Genomic DNA, 25,438 nt, shown 5'->3' with positions numbered 1-25,438 from the left:
CTATAGAATGTTTTTCTCCACCAACGACGAGGACGCCTTTCATTTTGTTTGTGTAAACCTTCTAGCATTAATAATGCAGCTCCACATATCATTATTGTTTCTTCGACACCAGACATAACGCAGCAGCAGACGATACGAACACAATAACACAAGGGGCACTGCAGACGGCGTGAACACACGAGAAATGTTTGCCGCCAGTGTGGACGGAAACAGAGACCAGAAACAAAGTCGGAAACATTTGCGAAACATCGCAGAAAACAATGTTTCCGGCAGAAACATGTTTCCAGTGGCAGTGTGTACGCGGCTTTACGGGACTCGGCAAGATTGTCTGCCGCGAGTAATGAGTGTAATGGGCAGGGGCACTATGAATGTAGTGTGTGGACATTAAGTTGGTAATATGGATCTCACGGAGAGCGTGCAAGGAATAAATCCCTGCAGTCGCATTACCTCTGCGCTCTCGGTAGCTCAGGTGGATAGAGCGTCTGCCATGTAAGCAGGAAATCCCGGTTTCGAGTGCCGGTCGGGGCACACATTTTCAACTGTCCCCGTTGATGTATATCAACGCCTGTCGGCAGCTTAGGGTCTTGATTTCATTATCATTTCATTACTCTTGGTTGTCGAGCCATATTGCGGGCACACTCAGGTTGGTATCTCACGGACGTCTTTGCCGGTCATCGGGGTTCAGTTCGAAGCGGTTGTCGTCACTGAAACTATTCCACTCCGGTGATTGAGATTCCAGGCCAATTGTGCCAGACACCACTGCAGACGGACTTGTTGATGTGCAGAGGTCAATCGTAGGCGGCGCAAAGAGCACCACGAACTGAGTTGCCTTTCTGTGAATCGCCTATTAATGATACCTGTGGTCACTGAATTACCGGTTGCACGTCGAATCGATGATAATAATGACTTCGAGGCTCTGAGTGCGTCTCTGATGATTGCTCCATCCTCACATTCTGTCGTCTCACTAGGTCGATCGCTTACTTCTTGATGCTATGTTCGCCACAATTCACCCATTTCTGCCAACATCGTCGAATAAAGGCATCACTCTCACTGAAATGTCGAGCGATTCGCCAATCACTCCAGCTGGCTTCTTTGAGCCCAACTGAACATCCTACCTCAGGTGGTGAAATCTGCGTATATTGCTCTCGCCCCTGTGTGCGAGGCATAGTTGCTATCCAACTGAGTACTCGGAATGACATTCGCAAAGACTTTATATTCTGGATTTGTCATGCTCCCTGTTTACTATACGTGACAGCACCGTGGTGAAATTGCGTTGCCCCGTCACGTATTCTTCCATCGACCGCCAGAGCTTACGGTTTTTCATTCTCCGTCGATACCTGTACGAATATCTATTTGTGACCAATTTGCACAACTCCTTCGTGGAGCATTTTTTATTAATTTATTTTTTTAGTAGAGAGTATCTGCTCAATCGGTCGCGAAGGCGTTACTGCTCGCTTGGCTCCCCAGGTTTGGTGTATCGCGAGACATAACAACAGACCGCGGGAAACAGTTTGAAATCCAACTTTTCCACGAACTTCTACTGTGTGGCTGCAACCACCTCCGCACTACAAGCTACCATCCAGCGAGCAATGAAACTGTAGAGCGATTCCACCTTACACTCAAAGTGGGCCTTAGGTGCAGTTCATCATCATGGTCAGAAGCATTGCCACTGGTTCTAATCGGTTTGAGAAATGCAGTGAAGGAGGGACATCCAATGCTCAGCAGTAGAAATGACCTATGGCGAGCGTTTGAGGATTCCAGGATAACAGATCTCACCACCATCCGCACAGCCTCTCGTTGTGGAGATATGCATCCAGTTTGCACCGCAACTCAGTGTCCGAATGAAGTCCATTCAACGTAGCCCTTTTGTCAGACACGGAGACCGACAGGTGTTTGTGCATAAGATTTAGGAAAAACAACTGACGTGTGGTTCAGGGATGATACCATGCCTCCTTCCCTCGTTTCTCCATATTCAGGAGCATAAACAGTAACCACATGTGGAAGCCACACTTTTAAGATTGAAGAAGAAGGTAAATAGAGCGACACAAGCCTGCGTATACCAACGAAGGTACTTCTCCTTGGCATACCACAACATCGCGCTCCAGTGAGGAGACAAGGCCTTTGGGTCTAGCAGAAGACTCCGACGCATCAACCTCGGAACAGGAGTAGACCTAATCTTCGCCTACACCAGTCGTCTTCTCCAGGAGCGGCAGGCAAATTAAATACAAATTCCCTCACATACCGGGAGCATTCGATTTAAAAAATTGGTGCTGCGAAAGGGGGGGGGGGGGGGGGAGGATGTGGCGACATCACTACATCCTTTGCGCGACAAATGAACGAAATCAGCGCGGACGGTAATAACCATCTTTGCCCGCTGTCAGTATAGTGACTGTCGTTATTTAAAAAGTTCATTATCTAATACTGAACAACATTTATTGTGAATGCGAGAGTAAGATATAGTTCCAATTAGTGAAATTATCGTAGGAATTGCGTCAGAAGGATAACAAAATGAAAAGATTTATAAGTGCAAATCAGATAGAATTGGAAGTTTTGATTAATTTATCCGCAGCTCGAGCCACTTTCGTTCGTTATTAATTGGAATGCTTAACAAATTGAGGCGTTCAGTCTCATGTGGTGTGCATTGGGTGGTCACCTCCAGACGGCATAAATAATTTTATTTTTATAAGATAGGGATGTGATATGTTCAGTATCTACTCCTACAAGACATATACATATTTCAATTCGTGTGTATTTCGCTCCGATGAATTTGAATGTCACGGGATGAACTGCCTGTTGTTTTCATGTCAGTAGTACCAACATACGATCCATTGGAAATTAAATGACGTTCGTCGTTTTGAGCAGTGTTGTGCATTAAGAAAAAAATCCAGGACAGACTGCTTCTCTGGATTTAGGTGACGACATGTATAGTTTACAACGTTTCACACGTTGGAATTGTCCCAAACTGTAGTACAGAATGAGGATACGAAGGATTCTAGACATTCCATTTGCGACTTTCGATAGCTTTCGATACCATCTGAAATTGAAAACAAGCGATTTTGGTTGAATGTAAACACACAAAATCCGAAGTAAATAAACAGAAATATTGTCGGTCAAGCGCAGAAAAGTGGTGTGCCCTAGTTTTGTGTTAAACATTTGTGAGAGGGCGATTACACGTAAAAAGGATTAGCTTGAGCGCATCCCCGCAATATTCACGTTGGAAATTGTTAGTTTTGTCGTAATGATAAGTGTATATATTGTGTGTAATTTGTTTATCAACATTAGCCTGCATTAGTGACAAATTCAGGTCGAAACTATTAAATATTGTTATTGTGAAATATGCGTGATGATAGACCCTCAACATTTTGGTGTTGGGTGTTTATGATTCTGTGTTATTCACAGGTTACACCCAAGATGCACAACAAATGTTTTAGCTATGTGTAGACAAAGTGTTCGTTGTCATAATTTTGCATAGTGTGAGTTTGTATGACATCACTTGATCGCCTAGCGGCCTTAATATCGTGAGGAATGTAATGAAGAATTTTTCAAACCCAGTTAAGTACTAGAAAAAAAGAATTTAGTGTTACAGTGTGATGATTTATAGTTATTTTTATATCTTCTGTTTTTCTGACAGCACAACTACAGTTATTTGGGTCAGTGTGTATATCTTTCTTACTCAGGCATTGATTTCTGTAGTTGGCATGTTGCATAGACAGTATTTATAAAAATATATAAAAACCGTACTGTATACAAAATATTCGAGTAAACTGTACCAACTGATACACAGTATTAGGACCTTTGATAAATATCTTATTTACTCATGCATTAGGCTGGTGGGTTATAAATTCACACCGTGCACAATACACTGCTGTATTATTATATAATTTTTATATTAGATATGGGGGATTCCATTGTCACGGGTGGGACAGTTGCACTACGTTTTTCAACAGTCAGATGCTGATATAACATGAAGTATAAATAGAAATAAAGTAAAAATTGACTGATTGCCTAACAAATAATTGTTTTACCTTCCCTTTAAACCTGAATGTCAGAAGTTTACATATTGAGCTGTTATTCATCTTTAAAACTTTGTCACGGGTGGGACAGCAAATAGACGTAGCATTGAATAACCACCAACATTTTAGAAGAATTCTGTGATTTATGCACTTATTTTCTTTTGAAAATATTGAATTCACATTAATAAAACAATTCTCTACATGACATAATATCAATAAATATTAGATTAGCAATACTTACTTACAATAATTGCAATCAAAGACTGTCACGGGTGGGACAAGGAATTGTCACGGGTGGGACTCATGTGAAGTACAATCTTTTTTTTTTTTTATTTAAACTGATTTTATTGTGTCAGTTAGCTATGAATCAGTAGATAACATATACTTAGAGGACACTTTAAGTTTTAATAACTTTGTAGAACATTTTGTTGCTTATAAGTAATATAAATTTTGGTATGGTATTAGTTTACAGTTCTGAGTACTTAATTATTTCACTTGAAGAATGTACCACTTTGAAAAAATACACTTGGCCTCTCACCCACTTTCGAAAATGTCTAAATTGCCAGGAAACTCATAATATAAGGTGTCCCTAACATGTTTGACATTTGGATTCGGGAGAATAGCAAGAACTTGTTTAAACTCTATGTAGGATACATCCTCCTCGTCAGCTTTAAATACCTTTGCTGAGTCCCCAACAGATCGCATACACATAATCTGTATTTCCCCATTGTCTTCTACACTTCTCTGTGCAATTGCAGCATATCTGTATGTAGTGGATTTCTTTCTTGCAGTTTGGAACTCAACTAAAATAAATGTTCCTGGCATGATTTGTTCCACAGCTGGTTCTGAACCTGTAACTTCTTGGGAATTGGATGTCAACAGGACATCAGGATATGATTCCTCATCACTCATCTCAGAATCTGTGTAGATTAGTGAATATATGTTGGGTGAAAGTGGGAAAACCTCCACTTTCTCTAAATCTGATTTTAGGAAAGTTCTACCACATACTAGGTTACAGGTATTGTAACCGTTAAAGTAATGCTTGCTGCGAATATCTTTTATTTTTTTAACAGCTTTCCAGCGGCCATCCAGAAGGTCTCTGTTTTCATCAATATGATCTTTTGTCAGAAGAAGAAAGTTTATTCCAGAAACAGATGATTTGGCACAGTCTAAAAACTCCTGTGCATTGCTGATGATGACTTTTCTTTGCTTAACTTTAATCCAAACAGCCCTTTTTGTTACAGCTCCAATGCCATCCACTGCACCTTTCCCATGTGATGTTGCAAAGAAAAACCATTCTCCAGACACTCCAAAGTCTTGCATCATGTAGCAGAGGTTAGAAATGGTGAATTTGTTCTTAAATTGCCTGCGCAACCATCAGAGAAAATTCGTATCGAGGTCAAATTGGGAAGCTCTTGTTTCAGCTTACTTATTATACTCTTCAAACATGCATAAACTGAGTACTTGTCGTGGCACAGTTCATCGCTCACAATTGCAAATGACTGTAGCCCTTTTTTCATCCAAACACAAATAGTGACCACTGTAATCTGTGTATGACTCCAGTGGGCACTTTGTATCTCATCTTGTGCTAGTGCTACATAGTTTTCTGCAAAATCTATTTGCAATACCACTTCATCATCACTAAGTGATGCTTTCACAGTCTTGAAAGCTCCAGATTGCATCCTTTTGACAAAGAAGTGCTCTTTGAATGTTTTTAGTTGAGACTGAAGTTCAGAGAGAGCTTCACAAAGTGTTCCACTGGTAGTAGTCTGTTTAGGGTGACACTCATGTTCGGTCCATTTTCTCCAAGATATTATGTCAGACAAATCAAACTTTCCATCTATTAATGTGTGTAAATTCATGATGCATTTCTTGCATTGACTTGTCATGCATATTTCACTTTCTACATCACAGCAAACAAGATTCATAAGGTGAGTGTGAGTAGCAGGGAAACTAGCTATTTCTTTGTGAATGGCTTCAATGATGAAGTTGAAGTTAGCATGATATCTGCACACACATACATTGTGAGGCATTTGAGACGTTAGAACAACATTTTTAGGCCGCAACTCGTAGAATTTTGAAATCTTGATATCAATATCTGGATTGTCTTGCTTAAAAAGAAAAAAATGCTTCCTTAACTGTCATATTCATGTGACGTTTCTGCAAGCTAACTCTTTTCCCAGTTTCATGGTCTACAATAGATTTTACTTCCTTTATGCCGGATGTCTGCCTGCTGATTTCATCATTTGTGAAAAAATTTTGTATTTTGAGCAGATTATCACCTGTAAGTTTTCGAGATGTCTTCTTCACTACTGGGAATATCTGCTTTACTACCTTTTTAGGTAAGCTTTCACTTACAAGCTTTTTTATTACTGCTGATTTTTTTGAGGGGCTTGAAGGAAGCAACTTCTTTACCCGAGAAACAGCTGTGCCAAGGGACTGAGGACATTTATATGATCCTAACTGGGAAATACAGGTCTCAGACTGATCTTCAATTAATACGGATTTTAGTTTAAGTCTGTACTTCCATTTTCTTTCAGCTTCCCTCTTACAATATTCCAATAAAGATTTTTCACTGGAGGATACCTTCATCTTCATATTTTCCCTTCTTCTTTTATTCCGCTCTCTTTCTTTTTCTTTATGGACATTGTACTTGCTGGTATCTTTCTTCAGTTTTTCTCGAAGTTTTCTCATACGCTCTGCTGATGTTGTTTTCCCCATTTTCTGAATAAACAGTAAGTTTTTATTTAGTGTAAACCATCAAAGCACTTGTTATATCAACCAATTTAACTTAACAATAACAAGAAGTGTTAAATGGTTTAGATTTGACTAACATCCAAAAATCTGTCACGGGTGGGACACAGTTTCTTTTAACATTTATAGATGATCATTTACAACTTAGAAGGTGCCTTATGGTTCATTGGATGTTTTTATTTGTTTTTCTTACTTCTAACCTAAAATATATAGAATTACTATAATTGCTGAGTTAGAAGGTAAACTTTTTCATGTTTTTTGTCACGGGTGGGACACTAAATACATAGTAACTTTTGTGAATTAGCTGCATACTTAATAACTTACCTTTCTTTAAAAACTGAAGTTTGTAAGGAAGATAAGATTCTGCTCTTGAAATTAAACAATTAAAACATCAACAATTGCTGCAACCCAAATTTAAACAGCTGCCAACACAAAAAGCAAACCTTTTGTTTTCCATCCTCATCTGTAGAATCGCCAACTTTGTTTAACTATATTTCCTCAGCGAATTATGTAATTTTTATAATTTTTTCAGGACAGTAAAATTCAACTTTTGTAGATTCGAAAAACTATAACATTGTTAAATTTGGCATTTTTTCAAAAAATAAGCCTCAGGCTCAGTTTGGCATGGAATGACCCATATGTTGCATGGTCTGTCAAAGTTTGAATTTATGTCTCCCATAGATTATTGTAACACATTATTTTTACATTGTCAGATACCAGAATGAGCTGCATAAGTTATCTAGAAATATTTTTTTCTCAACACCAGTGGCATGGTAGAAACACCAAAAATAACTTGCCTGCAATTGTGTATGATTCCTGTAATTTCAAAATGTTTCTCCATCCATTTCCAACTAAACTCAAGTGTCATTAAGTTAATGTCATTGGAAATGGATAGATAACAGTACTACCATTACGGCAGTGAGACCCGCATGAATGATTTTTGTATTTATAACCCTCTGGTATACAGTATTCCTTTTATGGTAATGTTTCTTCCAAGATTTCAGCTTTACCATCAAGCCTCTGAACTTTTAAAAATACAAAGTTACTTGTTTTGCTAAAGTCATTTTCATTGCTTTTAATCCCTAGGTTTTTGTGAATCACAACACTTCGATATAAGCAATTGTAAATCAGTTGACTTTCACACTGCACTGATAAGTTGTTCAATTCTGTTCCTGATTCTTCAACTGAATTACATGATTCATACACATCCACAGTGTTCAGTTTGATACCATTATGTTGCTTCTTGCATCTCGAACAATCTGCCGGTTATTGGCAAGGCTCCTTGTTTCTTTGAAGTTCAACAGAGATGTTGACTGAACCTACCGATACCAGACTTCGGCATTGACCTGTGACATAATGATGTTGTGGCATTTTACATCATACATACACAAACAGAAAGAGGACAGAATACTGATAATATTTATTTTGTATCTACATTAATTTTTGGAATATAAATTGTGATGACAGACTGACTCGTAGCAGCCTGAGATCTAGATTGGGTTGAAAACTGACAATTTGGTTGTGAGTTGGTGAAGTCCATGAATGTGGATATGAATCCTTAGTTACAGTGACTTTCTGATCTGTTGCATTGTATTGTATTGAACAGGGGACCTAGAAACGACGGAGAGGCTTCGTCCCCGCTGTAGTCGCAGTGGTACACAACCCCATAACAGGTTGCAGCAGTCCTCTCACCCCTCCACTGCTCCACACTGAACCCACGGTTATTGTGCAGTTTGGCCCCCAGTGGACACCCCCTGGGAATGTCTCACACCAGACGAGTGTAACCCCAAATGTTTGCATGGTAGATTAATTATGGTGTATGCATTTGTGGAGAAAGTGTTTGTGCAGCAATTGCCAACATAATGTAACTGAGGCGGAATAAAGGGAACCAACCCGCATTCGCTGAAACAGATGGAAAACCACCTTAAAAACCATCCACAGACTGGCCGGCACCCTGGACCTCGAAATTAATCCATCGAGCAGGTTCGTGCTGGGGACCGGCATGCCTTTGCACCTGGAAGGCAGTGTATTAGACTGCACAGCTAACTGGGTGGGTTGATCTGTAGCATCATCAGAGGCCAATGTTAGACTGAAAAGATACAGTTGGTCTATGAGTTAGTGAAATGGCACAAAAAGCTACAATTAATCACATCGATGGGTAATGCAATCTGGTTGGCTAACTTCAGCTTTCTTTTTCTGTTTAAGTGAAATCTCTGCCTTGTATGTTTTTCACAGTTCATTTTAGCTATATGTAGTAACTACTCACGACTAAATTTTTTACGCAGTTTCAGTATGTCAGAATTTAGTGCTGAGTTTCTGTATTAATCTATGGCCACTAGGTGGATCATTTTGCACTGGTTAAATTCATTATTGTCTCATTTGTCTGATATAGTTTTGGCAATAATATCCTGTCATCTCTAAAGTGCAGACTCACTCTTATTTTTTGTCAACATTGTTGGCACTGCCTATGATTACATCTTTTTCAGGTGGTTGTTTTCTTTATTTAGGTTTTCAACTGCAGTACTTGACGTAGCTACAGTTTCAATATGGTGAAAACAGTGTAGATAATATTTGTGTAAAATATCATGAATTGCTCCTGAAAGACTTCGACACTGCCTGCCTACATGAAGTAAACACGTTTTGTCTTTCCGTACTCTAGTTTCACCCTATGAAAGCTGTATACAATACCAGTGAAACTATTCGTAGTTTTGTTGCATATGACACAATTACAGTTCAGGAAGCATTTTACTGTAACAGAATCTTATTTTTTCAATCTTTATTGGATTTGTAGCTCGTTTCATCTTCACTATTTGCTTTTTCTTTCTGTAGACTTATTCAGTGACACTGGTATGAGAACAAAATTTCCTTGTTTAGCTGTTTCAAATGTTTCTATGGTTTCTACCATTTTTACCGAGATGAAAGGTCACTGTCAAAGGTTAGGTGACGCTCACAGTCAAAGGACTTTATTGATAATTGTTTCACTTTGCTGTTGTAGTAGTTTACTCATACTCCTATTTTGTTGTTCTCTGTTAGTCTTACTCCTGTGTAACACCTAATGATTTTTCAAAATTTATCGTGATTGGAGATTGGAAGGAGCAATCTGTATTTGCCTTGAAGAAACTTTTAATAGCCAAGATTGCATTCAATTCTGTTTGTTCCTGATGAATGGTTTCAACATTTAAGACTGTCATCTTCAAAAACTTGTTGTTATCGATCCTATTCCATTATGATTCTATCATACATGCCACGTTGACATTACAGTGGATGGTATGTAGCCCATTCCACAAAGGTTTTTTTAAAAAGTAATCATAATTTTAAACCTTCTAAGCTTTTTCACTTGCATGTTTATATAATATATTTAACATGGTAACTCATTTGTAAAGTAATCAGATGTTTGAAGCTGTTTGGTACATGGGAGTTCGATTCCATAAAGAATTGGATTTACCAGTTAATTATGACACACGCTGTATACAGACATGTGAATATACACAAGTCTTTTATCATAGAGTGGACAGTTGGTTGGCTGTGGTCATATTTAAGGAATCCTGGAGTTCACCTAAAGTTGTTTAGGTAAACCTAAATCAGGATCACAGCATAGAGCATGGACTACCGACTAATATGAGCTCATTCAGTTCATCTTAACATACAGGCCTTATTTGTTCCTACTGTACATATTTTGATTATTTTGGGCAAATTAGTCCAATAACATAAAATATAATACACCCCATCAGCTCAGAAAGTTTTGAGACTGGATTAATAAAAAATAGAGAAAGATTAAGATGGTGGTGTTAATGCCTCAGGTATTCTTCATAGTCGCCCCCCCCCCCCCCCCCACCAAAAAAAAAAAAAAAAAAAAATATTGAGTGCAATGTACAGGACGTTCATACAACTGTATAATATAAGTGTCAGAAAAATCTTCATGTCGGATCTTTGGCTCATGTGTTACGGCTTGAGTGGTGGTGTCAGAGCATTATGAATTCTTGCACTTTGTCATTATTTTGTGGTATGTTCATATTGATAGTGCCAAGTTTCATCATGTGTGATGATTGTCCCAAAACAAAATTGTCCACATTTTGCATTTCAGTCAAGTCATGACAGATGTCAGTACATTGTTGTTTATACTTGGGTGTCGAGGTGGGCACATACTTTGCAGACTATTTTCTCCTGTTCAAAACGTTCTGGAGAATACCCATAACACCTGATTTAGAGAAGTTCAGCTGTTACTCTATTGTTATTTGTGATACAAAAATGTTGACGGGCTATGGCCACACGTCCACTACTTAGCACTGTCTGCTCATAACTGACAGCTCACATGTCACAACTGTTGTTTACAGTCACTATAGTTGCTGTGCTGATAGTGCTTGTATGCTAGGAATAACATCACTGTCACAACTTTTTGAATGGATAATTTATACTATTTGTTGTCAGTGAACACATGCATTACACTGATGTAACATTGTACAATATTTATTACTTTTCAAGCTAATTTTCATCTGTTACGCCACCATCAGTTACAAACATAAATATGTGTAGCTGTGAAATTTTTGTGAGTCAGTGATTTGAAACTAGTGCATCTACAGAGTAGCTCAGTTGATTTTCAAAACAGACAATTGTTTATGTGCACATCAGTACGAGACACCCTTTCGCCCTCTGGCAAAGACGGCTCTTCAACTTTGGAAGAGAGTAGTACATACAGAATCACTTGTAATTGTCACAAATACTAGACAGGACAGTCTGGCAGCACAATTTCCATCCAATTGATGGGACACCATAAAAGTTGAAGACTTGGAAAAGGGGACTCTACCTTTGCAGTCGACCTGTGTAAAGAAGGCCACAAGTTACAAGTGCAACATGAGGTGATACATAACAAAGGAGGGAAGATAATGTACCTTGAAATTATGGAAATTAATGAGCATATAACTATTTTCCCAAGGTTAATACAGAACAATCAGATGCCTTACTCACCACTTCTAACTGCAGTACTGCTAATAGTCTCATCCAGACCACTTTGTAAAATTACCCCTGCCACTCCTAAGTTCCAGTTTTCCTTTATTTGAGTTACTGTAGTTTCACTTGCCCCTTAAAAAGAACACTACCTAGCATGATTACAGTTGTTTCGCTTACATCTTGAGTCTCACTTATATTAAACATTGTAAAATCCAGGATGGAATGTAACAATGTTATGAAATTATGTATCATAATATATTACCTGTTTGTAATAATGGACTGATTAAGGTCACGATTACCTTGTTCAGTCACCCCCTTGGAACATGTCATGAAAGCTTACTATATATTACTCAATTTGCTTTTCTTTTCAGAACAGTTGTTGTAATTTGTCATTGAGTTCTTTATTTAATGTATCACATAGATCTTTAAACTAGCACATCTCACAGTGTAACTCAGTTTTCAAAGTCTTTGGTCCCATAGAAACTTCACAGCAATGCATACTTAATTTTGTATCTGACAATGGCACAACAACTGAAAATAATAAATTGGTATAATATTACACCAGTGTCACAGGTTTCTTTCATTCATAATGTATAAAATATTCTACTAAGGATCAACAAAACAATCAATTAATGCACTATACTGCTCACGTAGTTTCTCAACGCTTTTCATTGCACACAGTCATACATACTTGCAGATGACTTTAGGAGCATGAGCAAGCCAGTACATGCCTTTTGTATGCCCATGTAGTCCTTTCTATCTGAAAACTGATTCCAAATCTCCAGGTGATGAGTTAGATGTTGAATTCAGTAAAGTTGTAAGATTGTTGCCGTTGTTGTTGTTGTTGTTGTAGTCTTCAGTACAGAGACTGCTTTCGTGCAGCTCTCCATACTACCCTATCCTGTGCAAGCTTCTTCATCTCCAAGTACCTACTACAACCTACATCCTTCTGAATCTGCTTAGTGTATTCATCTCTTTGTCTCCCTCTACGATTTTTACCCTCCACACTTCTCTCCAATACTAAATTGGTGATCCCTTGATACCTCAGACCATGTCCTACCAACCGATCCCTTCTTCTAGTCAAGTTGTGCCACAGATTCCTCTTCTCCCAAATTCAGTTTAGTACTTCCTTATTAGTTACGTGATCTATCCATGTAATCTTCGGCATTGTTCTGTAGCACCACATTTTGAAAGTCTCTATCCCTTCTTGTCCAAACTATTTATCGTCCACGTTTCACTTCCATACAAGGCTACACTCCATACAAATACTTTCAGAAAAGACTTCCTGACACTGAAATCTGTACTCGATGTTAACAAATTTCTCTTCTTCAGGAATGCTTTCCTTGCTATTGCCAGTCTACATTTTATACCCTCTCTATTTAGACTATCATCAGTTATTGTGCTCCCCAAGTAGCAAAACTCATTTACTACTTTAAGTGTCTTATTTTCTAACCAACATCGCCTGATTTAATTTGACTACATTCCATTATCCTCATTTTGCTTTTGTTGATGTTCATCTTATATCCTCCTTCCAATACGCTGTTCATTCCGCGCAACTGCTCTTCCAGGTCCTTTGCTGTTTCTGATAGAATTACAGTGACATTGACAAACCTCAGAGTTTTGATTTCTTCTCCATGGATTTAAAGTCCTACTCGAAATTTTTCTTTTGTTTCCTTTACTGCTTGCTCAATATACAGATTGAATAGCTTCGGAGATAGGCTACAACCTTTTCTCACTCTCTTCCCAACCACTGCTCCCTTTCATGCCCCTTCACTCTTATAACTGCCATCTGGTTTCTGTACAAATTGTAAATAGCCTTTCATTCCCTTTATTTGACCCCTACCAACTTCAGAATTTGAAAGAGAGTATTCCAGTGAGCATTGTCAAAAGCTTTCTCTAAGTCTACAAATGCAAGAAATGTAGGTTTGCCTTTCCATACATACTCTATCTTCTAAGATAAGTCATAGGGTCAGTGTTGCCTCATGTGTTTCAACATTTCTATGGAATCCAAACTGATCTTCCCCGAGGTCGGCTGCTACTGGTTTTTCCGTTTGTCTGTAAAGAATTCGTGTTATATTTTTCAGCCATGACTTATTAAACTGATAGTTTGGTAACTTTCACACTTGTCAACACCTGCTTTCTTTGGGATTGGAATTATTATATTCTTCTTGAAGTCTGAGGTTATTTTGCCTGTCTCATACATCTTGCTCACCAGATGGTAGAGTTTTGTCAGAGCTGGCTCTCCCGAGGCTATCAGTACATCTAATGGAATGTTGTCTACTACTGAGGCCTAGTTTCGTCTCAGCTCTTTCAGTGCTCTGTCAAACTTTTCACGCAGTGTCATGTCCCATTTCATCTTCATCTACATCCTCTTCCATTTCCAAAATATTGCCCTCCAGTACATCACCCTTATATAGGTCATCTGTATACTCCTTCAACCTTTCTGCTTTCCCTTCTTTGCTTAGAACAGGTTTTCCATCTGAGCTGTTGATATTCATATAGGCCTAAGTGGTTCTCTTTTCTCCAAAGCTTTTTTTAATTTTCCTAGCAATACATGCCTCTACATCATTACATTTGTCCTCTAGCCTACCCTGCTTAGCCATTTCGCACTTCCTGTTGATCTCATTTTTGAGACGTTTGTATTCCTTTTTGCCTGTTTCGTTTACTGCATTTTTATATTTTCTCCTTTCATCAGTTAAATTCAATATCTTTTCTGTTACCCAAGGATTTATACTAGCCCTCATCTTTTTACCTACTTGATCCTCTACTGCCTTCACTATTTCATCTCTCAAAGCTACCCATTCTTCTTGTAATGTATTTCTTCCCCCCGTTCTTGTAAATTGTTCCCTAATGCTCTCTCTGAAACACTCTACAACCTCTGGTTCTTTCAGTTTATCCAGGTCCCATCTCCTTAACTTCCTACCTTTTTGCAGTTTCTCCAGTTTTAGTCTACCGTTCATAACCATTAAATTGTGGTCAGAGTCCACATCTGCCCCTGGAAATGTCTTACAATTTAAAAACTCATTCCTAAATCTCTGTCTTACCATTATAAAATATGTCAGAAACCTTCCAATGTCTCCAGGCCTCTTCCACGTATACAAACTTCTTTCATGATTTTCAAACCAAGTGTTAGCTATGAATGCTATGCTCTGTGCAAAATTCTACCAGGCGGTTGCTCCTTTCATTCCTTACCCTCATTCCATATTTACCTGCTACTTTTCCTTCTCTTCCTTTTTCTACAGTCGAATTTCAGTCCCCCATGACTATTAAGTTTTTGTCTCCCTTCACTATCTGAATAAATTATGTTATCTCATCATACATTTCTTCAATCTCTCTGTCATCTGTGGAGCTACTTGGCATGTAAACTTGTATGACTGTGGCAGGCATGGGCTTTGTGTCTATTTTGGCTACAATAATGCATTCACTATGCTATTCGTAGTAGCTTAACTGTGCTCCTTTCTTTTTACTCATTATTAAACCTACTCCTGCATTACCCCTACAACTTTGTATTTATTAGCCTGTATTCACATGACCAGAAGTCTTGTTCCATCTGCCACCATACTTCACTAATTCCCACTATATCTAACTTTAACCTATCCATTTCCCTTTTTAAATTTTCTAACCTACATGCCCTATTAAGGGATCTGACATTCCATGCTCTGATCTGTAGAATGCCAGTTTTGTTTCTTCTGATAACGACGTCCTCCTGGGTAGTCCCCCGCCCAGAGAACCGAGTGGGGGACTATTTTACCTCTGGAATATTTTATCCAAGAGGACACAATCATTATTGAATCACACAGTAAAGCTGCCTGCCCTCGGGAATAATTACGGCTGTAGTTTCCCCTTGCTTCCAGCTATTCGCAGTACCAGCATAACAAGGCCCTTTTGGTTAATGTCACAATGCCAGATTAGTCAATCATCCAGACTGTTGCCCCTGCAACTACTGAAAAGCTGCTGCTGCCCCTCTTCAGGAACCACACATTTGTCTGACCTCTCAACAGATACCCCTCCATTGTGGTTAAACCTACGATACGGCTATCTGTTTCGCTGAGGCACGCAAGCCTCCTCACCAATGGCCAGGTCCATGGTTCAAGGGGGGAGGGGGGGGGGGAGGGGGTTTGTGAGATTATTAGTCTTCAATATTAACAATAACCTTTTAAAGTTTTTAGCATTATCCTTAGTTGTTCAAGTAATCTTTAACGTGAAATATTTTCTTAATGAGCTATTCAGTTGATGTTCGAGTATACTAACAACTGATGAAGTAACGAAAATACTTGAAGCTGTGTCATGTAAGGTTATACACAACGAATTTGCTTTTCTGCAGCACTAAAAACATTTTGTGGATCTGTGTTCCAAATGTTCAGATAATTTACAGAAGTAATGATGAACAAATATTTCTTTCATTTTGATATAAATGTTTGAAAGATTTACATTTTGCATATCTGCAAACCTCTGTAAAGTGCATGGAAGAGGAAACTTTATGCCGTAACACCTGTTAGGGTTTTCTAAAATTCCGATTACACCTGGGGCATGAGGAAAATTACTATTGAAATACCTCTGAGCATTCTGTACTTAGTTTAATCTTGTCTTCACAGTTTCTGTAGGAGTGATACACAGAGAGCTGAACATTGTCTCTACAGATTCTTCACATAATACTGTTTCTGGAAACATCACAGCTCAGTTTCTCAGTAAATATGACATCTATCTTCAAGAGTCTGCCAATTCAGATTTTTTAACATTTTTGTGGCATGCTGCTTTGAGTCAAAAACCTGTGACAATTTATGCTGCCCTTATCTGTATACATTCAGGATCCCTTCTTAGCCTTGTACTTGAGCAATATTCCGGGATGGGTCACGTGAGATTTTTGTGAGAAATGTCATTTATACACATATTGCATCTTTCACCAATATTCTACCAGTGAACAGATGTCTGCCAACTGCTTTACTGTGACAGAACCCATGTTATCATTCAATTTCATATCCTTAGAAATTGTTACATCCTGGTGTTTGCATAAGTTCACTGCTTCCAGCTCTGACTCACTGATGTTGTGGTCATAGAATATCACTTTTTTGGTTTGTTTTGTGAACTGCACAATTTTACAGTTCCGAACACTGAAAACAAGTTGCCAATCTTAACATCACTTTGAGCTCTGATTATCAAGCTCTACATATAAGGGCAACTTATAAAAGATCTACATATTATAAAAAAATATGTAGACAGAAAAATGATTTGAATAAACTTAAACTTCGTCAAGTACAGATTGAATCTGTGAGTGTATGTGAAACAAGGTTTCACCAATTGGTTTAATTGTCAACTCCCATGCAATAGCTGTGCATGTTTTGAAGCTCCAGTCAAACAAAATAAAAGATTTGGAACTAGTCACCCACTTTTTTGTAGTGGTTTACCTGCTGTTAGTTCTTTGTTGTTTGTTTTGTGTTAATTTTTTTAAATTTTTTTCCCCCAGAAGATGGAAGCAGAACAACATCAAAGCTTTGTCTGTGGTGTGACTACCATCAAACAAGAGTCAGTAAGTAATGTTAATATGAGCAATTATGTTTTTGTTTTTTGTTTTTTAAGATTGTAGCAGTATCTCAAAAATAAAACCAAAGATAGGGAAACAAATAAGCCTTTTTAAAATGGGTTATTGTCCAGCACAATCACACAAAATTTCAAATGGAAATTACTGGTTTCTGCAATCATTGACCAAGTTCAGATCATTTGTTACCCATTTGTTTTCACAGCTGACCTTCAGTGGGTCTTGCTTTTCTGGAAATTTAGTACAAGTTTGGCAGGTTTTCTGTATTGTTATTTTTATATCTAAAACCGTAATAAGTGCATCAATCTTTGAAGTAATATCGCACTTTAAAGTGCATTACTTATGACTCAGATTCAACTATTTGGCATGTTGTACGTTTATGGGCTGTCAGCTTGTAATATTTTTTGCCTTATGATGCTTTCTTATTTAGAGAAAGTATTTACTTTATTTTTTGCAGCATCCCTGCAGTCTTATTTTGTATGATTGCAACAACAAATCAGCAGACTGGTTCTCCCTGTCAACACATTTCTTTTTTTATTATTTCACACCCCCAGAAATCTTTGACACGTAGAAGTGTCAGAGCTGTTGGTGTTACTCAAATGTTCTGGTCACATCTGGAACAAGACAGTACACAAAATAAACAGATTATTTTTTTTTAAAAAAAGAAAGGTGTATAATAATTTAAGAAGTGGTAGTAATCATCAAAACAAGAAAACAGATCCTATAAAGGAGCTCATGGAATCACATACTTTCTTAGATCTCAATTCTTGTTTACAGGAGGGGCTCAGTGTTATTACTAAGTTCTCCAGGATTACTTTGTTCTCCAGGATTAGGAATCACACTCTTTTGAAACTAAATCCATTATTTCTTCAGTTGCTGCCATAAGTGAAAGTATTGATGACTGAGGTGTGGGGTACCAGGAGAGTGGGGCCTTCCCATCAAAACCAGTGGTGGTCCTGAAATGTCAGTGCTACGTGTTCTACCACACTGCTGTGAGAATGTGCTGGTGTGCCGTTGTGCATCAACCTTATCTGTAGTCTTCACTGACACGACATGTCCTTGATCAGTATTAATGAGAAAATACTGATAATGAGCACTGTTTAGTCTCTGTGGCCCTATTAATCTTTGCCCAAAAACACCTGTCTTTTTGTTGTTTGAGAAACAGTGCTTTTCCACTCTTAGTGCAGGTGGATTAGGTTTTCATCAGCCCACACATGCTCATATTGGAAGTTTATGTCACAAATTGATGTAAGCTGCGCACCTTATCTGTAAGTGAAATGTTAGATACAAACAAATAATCTGCACTACACACTTACTTGCGCCATCGATAGAACTGCAAGTTGCCAATTGTGATCTTGTTGCCTTGATGTCTGGTTGTGCTGGTATGGATACAGAAATTGTGTATGAAGTACTGTCTAGAAAAGGGTAGGAACCACACAGCCAACTAATCGTCACACATTTTATAGAATTTTTGTCCGCTAAGGATACCATGTTCCATCCATATCAGGTGTATGGAGTGGACAAGGCTATCGACTGTTTGCCAAAGAACCTGTGTAACTAGGTCTGTGGAAATGTTTGGCAAACAGTTTATTAGGTGCTACGCTGAGGTGCAGATATTTTTCAGCATGAAGTTCACATACTTGAAAGTTATTTACGTTTGCTAAACTGCAACATAAAATCGTATTTTCCAAACCATTTGTGGAGTAGTAGGTTTCCATTGTTGGAGAGAAAAGAAAATGCACTGGACCATTTGTACTTAAAAACAGTACGAAAGTAATCTGTATAAGTAGCTAAGACACCACAATAAACACCAAGGGTTGTGAGTAATCTACTGTACAGTTACGTAGACTAACAAAACAAGCTATGCTACAACACAACTCTAGCCACATAACTGACTACTGACCACATCAGAGCGATGTGTACTGTTGACACACTTTATGAAGCACCAGGTGGTGACTGTGCTCACATCAGCAACCAATAGTCTTTCAGCCCCTCATGCAGATTTCAGAAAGTATGCCTCTCTTGGCACATGTTAATCGGGCTTGTTTTACTTATTTTGATGACTAACACCACTTCTTAATCTATTTGACACTTTGTTTTTAATGCTCTGTAAATATCAATACACAGGATACAAATGCCAAAGTTACAGCAATCATACCAGAAAATATTAGTAAAAAACTTGACAAGGTGTGGTATCTCCAACTTCATTCTTTATTTATGTCCTGTGAATGAAATAAATGTTGTCACACATGACTATCAGTGGAGATGATCCAGTATTATCTTAAGAATTATGTAAAATAAGGAAACAAGGAACAGGAATGTGGACGTAGAGAGTGGCATCTCGATAAACAGGCCTGTCTGCAGAGGAGATAGGAAAAGGTACGTCCATTAATTGTGTGAGGGTTTTTTAAGAAAATTTGGACCCACCTTCCTCCCTAGATGAGATGTGGTCAAACCCCCTCCCTTTCCCTCACTTGAAGTTTACCCTATAATTTTTAAATAATTAAATTTATTTGATATGTTCTTGTTTTTGCTTTATACCACAAAAAATACCTAATGCAATGCTCAGAATTATTTTTATAAAACTTAATGTCATGTACAGGGCTATTACAAATGATTGAAGCGATTTCATAAATTCACTGTAGCTCCATTCATTGACATATGGTCACGACACACTACAGATACGTAGAAAAACTCATAAAGTTTTGTTTGGCTGAAGCCGCACTTCAGGTTTCTGCCGCCAGAGCACTCGAGAGCGCAGTGAGACAAAATGGCGACAGGAGCCGAGAAAGCGTATGTCGTGCTTGAAATGCACTCATATCAGTCAGTCATAACAGTGCAACGACACTTCAGGATGAAGTTCAACAAAGATCCACGAACTGCTAACTCCATTCGGCGATGGTATGCGCAGTTTAAAGCTTCTGGATGCCTCTGTAAGGGGAAATCAACGGGTCGGCCTGCAGTGAGCGAAGAAACGGTTGAACGCGTGTGGGCAAGTTTCATGCGTAGCCCGCGGAAGTCAATGAATAAAGCAAACAGGGAGCTAAACATACCACAGCCGACGGTTTGGAAAATCTTACGGAAAAGGCTAAAGCAAAAGCCTTACCGTTTACAATTGCTACAAGCCCTGACACCAGATGACAAAGTCAAACGCTTTGAATTTTTGGAGCGGTTGCAACAGCTCATGGAAGAGGATGCGTTCAGTGCGAAACTTGTTTTCAGTGATGAAGCAACATTTTTTCTTAATGGTGAAGTGAACAGACACAATGTGTGAATCTGGGCGGTAGAGAATCCTCACACATTCGTGCAGCAAATTCGCAATTCACCAAAAGTTAACGTGTTTTGTGCAATCTCACGGTTTAAAGTTTACCGCCCTTTTTTCTTCTGGGAAAAAAACGTTACAGGACACGTGTATCTGGACATGCTGGAAAATTGGCTCATGCCACAACTGGAGACCGACAGCGCCGACTTCATCTTTCAACAGGATGGTGCTCCACCGCACTTCCATCATGATGTTCGGCATTTCTTAAACAGGAGATTGGAAAACCGATGGATCGGTCGTGGTGGAGATCATGATCAGCAATTCATGTCATGGCGTCCACGCTCTCCCGACTTAACCCCATGCGATTTCTTTCTGTGGGGTTATGTGAAAGATTCAGTGTTTAAACCTCCTCTACCAAGAAACGTGCCAGAACTGCGAGCTCGCATCAACGATGCTTTCGAACTCATTGATGGGGACATGCTGCGCCGAGTGTGGGAGGAACTTGATTATCGGCTTGATGTCTGCCGAATCACTAAAGGGGCACGTATCAAACATTTGTGAATGCCTAAAAAAACTTTTTGAGTTTTTGTATGTGTGTGCAAAGCATTGTGAAAATATCTCAAATAATAAAGTTATTGTAGAGCTGTGAAATCGCTTCAATCATTTGTAATAACCCTGTATTATGATAACAGATATTCTCTGAATATTCTCAACCATTTGGCAGCTTTCAAGAAAGTTAAATCAATTAAAATTGTTGTTTTCCATTGTAAATGTAGCTGTCATTTGACAGCTAATTTTACAGAAAAAATGTGGTACATACATTTGTATGTGTATTAAATAGTATTTTTAACTCGTGATTAAAAACATTTTAAAACACTTATTTTAAACATTCCAGCTCTGAGAAGTATCCAGATGGACAGACAGATGAAAAGACTCTGTGAATATAGTATTCATAGTTTTGATGGATATGTAAAAAACTAGTCTTGTATTGATATATTTTATACAATACATTAAATCTCGTTGAACGTTTACTTACTTTGCGAATGAAAGACAATATTGTTTGTACTTTCCTTGAACTGTATGATTACTTAGCTTTTCTCTCTCTTCATTTATATGATCACTAGAGAGGTCACGTTGGTGAACTTCATCCTAGCATCCGCCCATGAATGCTTAATGTCTTGCTGGCATGATAGCATTGAGTTCAGAGGGGCCGTAAAGGTTGATGGACACTTTTATATTGTTATACAGGAGAGTAATTTTGTAAATGAAAATGTTATCCACTATAGTAATGTATATTCTTTCCATTAACAAACTGATGTTAGGTTTTCATTGCCCTGTCCTCCACCATTAAATGAGATTTGGTGAGGTTTTGAGTTCAGGTAGTTAATGGACATCCCCAAAGCATGTACACTGTTAAGACAGGTACCTCAGTGTCCAGAATGTGATAAGGTGGAAAAATAGTCCTGTATATAAAACCTTTCTGATATTCACACATTAATTCCTGATCCAGGATGTAATGGAGCTTGCATTTGAAGTTGCATTTCTGGCTCAGATAGTTTTGATGAAAATGCAAGTTTTAGTGAAGGTGAAGGCTGAAAATTTGAACTTCAAACTTCTAAAAGCAAAATTATCAAGTAGTGACAGCAGTATTACCAGCTCTGTACTGTGGATAGTTGAGCGTCATTGTGGGCTTGGCCCTCCACAGAGGAATGCTGCAGTATACAAATTCCCATAATTAATTACATAAGTAATTTACAATAAAACCAATTTCATTAGGTAAATGAGTAAATTAACAGTCTTAGGCCATTTCAGAAATGATAATGAAGTGAATACCGCCTTCAAATTGAGTTCTGAGAAAACCAACTCCATTACATCTGTAGTTAGTGTAGTCCCCGGAAAATAATTGCCTAACCTGTGATTGGCCATGGCGATAATAAAAGGATGGAATTATTAGTTTGAATATTTTCAATGTTACGAGACATCAGTGGGTATTATTGGATTTTAAAAATAATATAGTTGTACTGTAAAGTACTGTTGCATATGGTTTCATATGTTTTAGTTGAGAGTAGTTCTCTCCATTAATGCTATAAAACTGTGGTCCTTTGTGGTGAAACTTGAGGTACACTTATAAGGCACTGAGATGGAATTTCAGTACAAGTGCCGCTCCAAAATGAAAGATTCTTCCAGGAATCAACTTGCAGTCTTTGGATGAGCTAATCCTCATAATATTGTTTCACCTAGGAGTACTAACTCAATAGAGGGTTAGAGGAGAACCTGTACACAGTGTTGGAAAACTGGAAGCAACTGCCAAGTTGAAGTTGGGTGTTGTGTTCAGACACGCAAAGTCTGGGATTGGCTCCAGATTGAGCACAAGTATTCTCCTAGTCACAAAGATCGCCTCAGTATGGTTTGAGTAAATGGGAGGCATACCCCAGTGGTGCCCCGGTGTGAATGGTCTACTCTTCTTTTGTTATACAGCCGTACAGTATCTCTGTAAGCCAACTCCCTGCAACCTGCGCACAACCTGATTCCAGACATTCAACCTGCAGCTGCACAGTGAGGTGCCTAATACAGCGGGTACTGAACACTTCTCATGCTTGTGTTGCAGGAGCTGTGTGTCTATTATGTAACTGAAATGAGTTAAAAGAGCAGTAACGAGTGCAGAGATCGGTATGGATGAAATTGGTGTAGATAGAGTAACATGAATTATGCCAGTGAAAACTTTCAGGATATGCTGAACCTACAATGCGAAATATGTTGACGATATGCGAATTTGTTTTGATGGGTAATAGTCTCTTCAGTTTATGTCACTGTACAGTATTGATAAGTTTAATTTGTCATTTTTGTACTCAAAAATTCAGACAAAACCATTACAGATTTACTTTTATTTTATGGGTTATGGAAATAATAGCTGTGTGGGTGATCGTATCACATCCAAAAAGCAGTTATAGCAAAATTATATTTGCCTTTTCTAATTACAGTATAGAATAAAAAAAAAAAAAAAAAAAAAATTCCAAAATAATAGTTTCACTTCACAGAATTAGCTTACAGAACCTTAAATTATTGTCAAGATTAGCACTATGACTACTTGATAACTTAAGTAAGAATTTATACTGTTATGTATGGTTTTTACTCTGTGTTTTGGAATGAGATGTTGTTACATTATGGTTGTTGTTCATTGGGTAGCAGGCATGATGGTAATGGTATGGCCAGCAGTATGTGAAGTGGTGACTTGAGTAGAGTGGAAACACATTCAGAATGGTATGTCTTCAAGAAAATATAAACAAAGCCAAGAATGAGTAAAATTGCATATTGGATTTAACTCTGAAATCACCAATTCCACATTCGATGAATACAAAATAGCAAAATCCAGTGCTTTAAGTAAATAATGGAATGACTAAATAATGGAATGACTACAATCAACGATAGATGAGAACATTGATCCATAAAGATGAATAAAGCAGAGGATATGCTTCCTGCTCTTGAATAATTTTTAATTTGTTGTAAATTTTTTGTTGAGTAAATTGCATGTACAGCTAAATTCAGCATACATACAATCTCAGTGATTCCCTCAAAGCAGGAGCGTTTGAAATATGCTACATTGATTTCATCCATAATGACCCAGTTATTTAATATCGCAGCATTTAACTAACTTCATGTACATCCTTTGTGTGAGGCTAAGCCACAGTGGTCCACCGACTCTGTTCCCCTAGAGCTGCTGTTGTGTTCTGTACTGCACATGTTATGGTTGCAGAACCTCAGGAAATAGGATTGTGAAATTGTAGGAGGGAACATCAGTGACAAATGAAAGTTTGAATCAGGCTAGGACAGTTTGTCAGACAATCTGACTAATGTGGCAATTTTGCCTAGGTTCAAGTCCCAGTCTTTCACAGACTTTCAGTTGTCATGACATATTCATTTATGTTGTTTAGACCCATTTTTTCTGTATTTTTGTAGCCTGTGTTGCACCTGTACCTCTCATTTATTTTCATTCAGGTTGAAACTGACCCATCCACATCTCCAAATCAAGAGATTGAAGACATATTCATTAAGGAAGAAACTCTGGTAAGTATCAAAATTCATCTGTCTTTACATTGTCTGCAAACCAATGTGCACAGCATGATGGAAGGTGATTTGTGTGGATATTAATTCCTCGTCTTGTTATTTCACTCATAGGTGATCCGCAAGGAATGTTACCGGCCCCAACATGCATCCTAGCCTTGTATCTTATTTGTAAGCTTCTGGTGTGCCTTGTGTGATAGAGATACAGGAATTGGGTTTCAGTCTATCTGAACTGCTGGTTTTCTGAATCTACTTTCTGAACAGGATTGAGTGAAGTAGAACACTGGTTAAGACACTGGAGGACAGGAGTTGAGAGTCCTGTATGACCACCCATATTTAAATTTTTTGGAGTTTCCCTTATTTGGATATGCCAAATGCAGGACAGTTTGTTTGAAAAGGTTGCATCTGATTTTCTTTCCCATCCTTTCCCTGTAAAGATCTTGACACCTGCAAGGTGTTGAGCCCTAGTCTGTCTCACTTCCTTCCCTCGATCTCCTTCAGTGCGGCATGCTGAGGTAAAATGAACTATAAATCAAATATTCAGAAGTATTATTGATTATTTGTCGGTAAATGATATATTGCTTGATTTACTTTTTATGAATCACAGTTCATCCAGTACAGTGCAAGGCAAATAGGTCACTATCAATATAAGTACATCACAGGAGAAAGGAAAGATGTAAAACTGACTGTTCAGTGTTCTTGGGTGGCAATGTCTATCAGAATTTTTATTGAACGTAATTGTTGGGTTCAAATTAATGATATGAATATCATATATCTTCTCAAACCTTTGGGTTCAGTGTTGTCCACTGTACATGACATTTGGTACTGGAAAGTGTTGCAAAATTAGCCTACTTTACATGCTTC

The 25,438-nt window shown here is 38.2% G+C and overlaps 1 protein-coding gene across 4 annotated transcripts in view; it reads left to right on the top strand.

Annotated features, from left to right (window-relative positions):
• The first annotated feature begins 2,926 nt into the window (after positions 1–2,926).
• The window catches only part of LOC126424958 (uncharacterized), a 140,693-nt gene continuing 118,181 nt past the window's right edge, over positions 2,927–25,438 (top strand). The window contains exons 1-4 of one of the 4 annotated variants that reach the window (XM_050087830.1): positions 2,927–3,223; positions 17,179–17,241; positions 23,702–23,773; positions 24,509–24,577. In XM_050087830.1, coding sequence (XP_049943787.1) covers positions 23,771–23,773; positions 24,509–24,577 — 72 coding nt within the window. In that variant the 5' untranslated portion in view covers positions 2,927–3,223; positions 17,179–17,241; positions 23,702–23,770. Of the gene's footprint in view, positions 3,224–10,648; positions 11,701–17,178; positions 17,242–23,698; positions 23,774–24,508; positions 24,578–25,438 lie in introns of those variants that run through there. The other 3 variants (XM_050087827.1, XM_050087828.1, XM_050087829.1) reach the window with 3 other exon arrangements.

The sequence above is a fragment of the Schistocerca serialis genome, chromosome 10 (assembly GCF_023864345.2).
Source record: "Schistocerca serialis cubense isolate TAMUIC-IGC-003099 chromosome 10, iqSchSeri2.2, whole genome shotgun sequence".
In the NCBI taxonomy this organism is placed as follows: Eukaryota; Metazoa; Arthropoda; class Insecta; order Orthoptera; family Acrididae; genus Schistocerca; species Schistocerca serialis.
The sequence above is the reverse complement of the archived record's forward strand: the minus strand, read 5'-3'. Positions and strand labels throughout refer to the sequence as shown.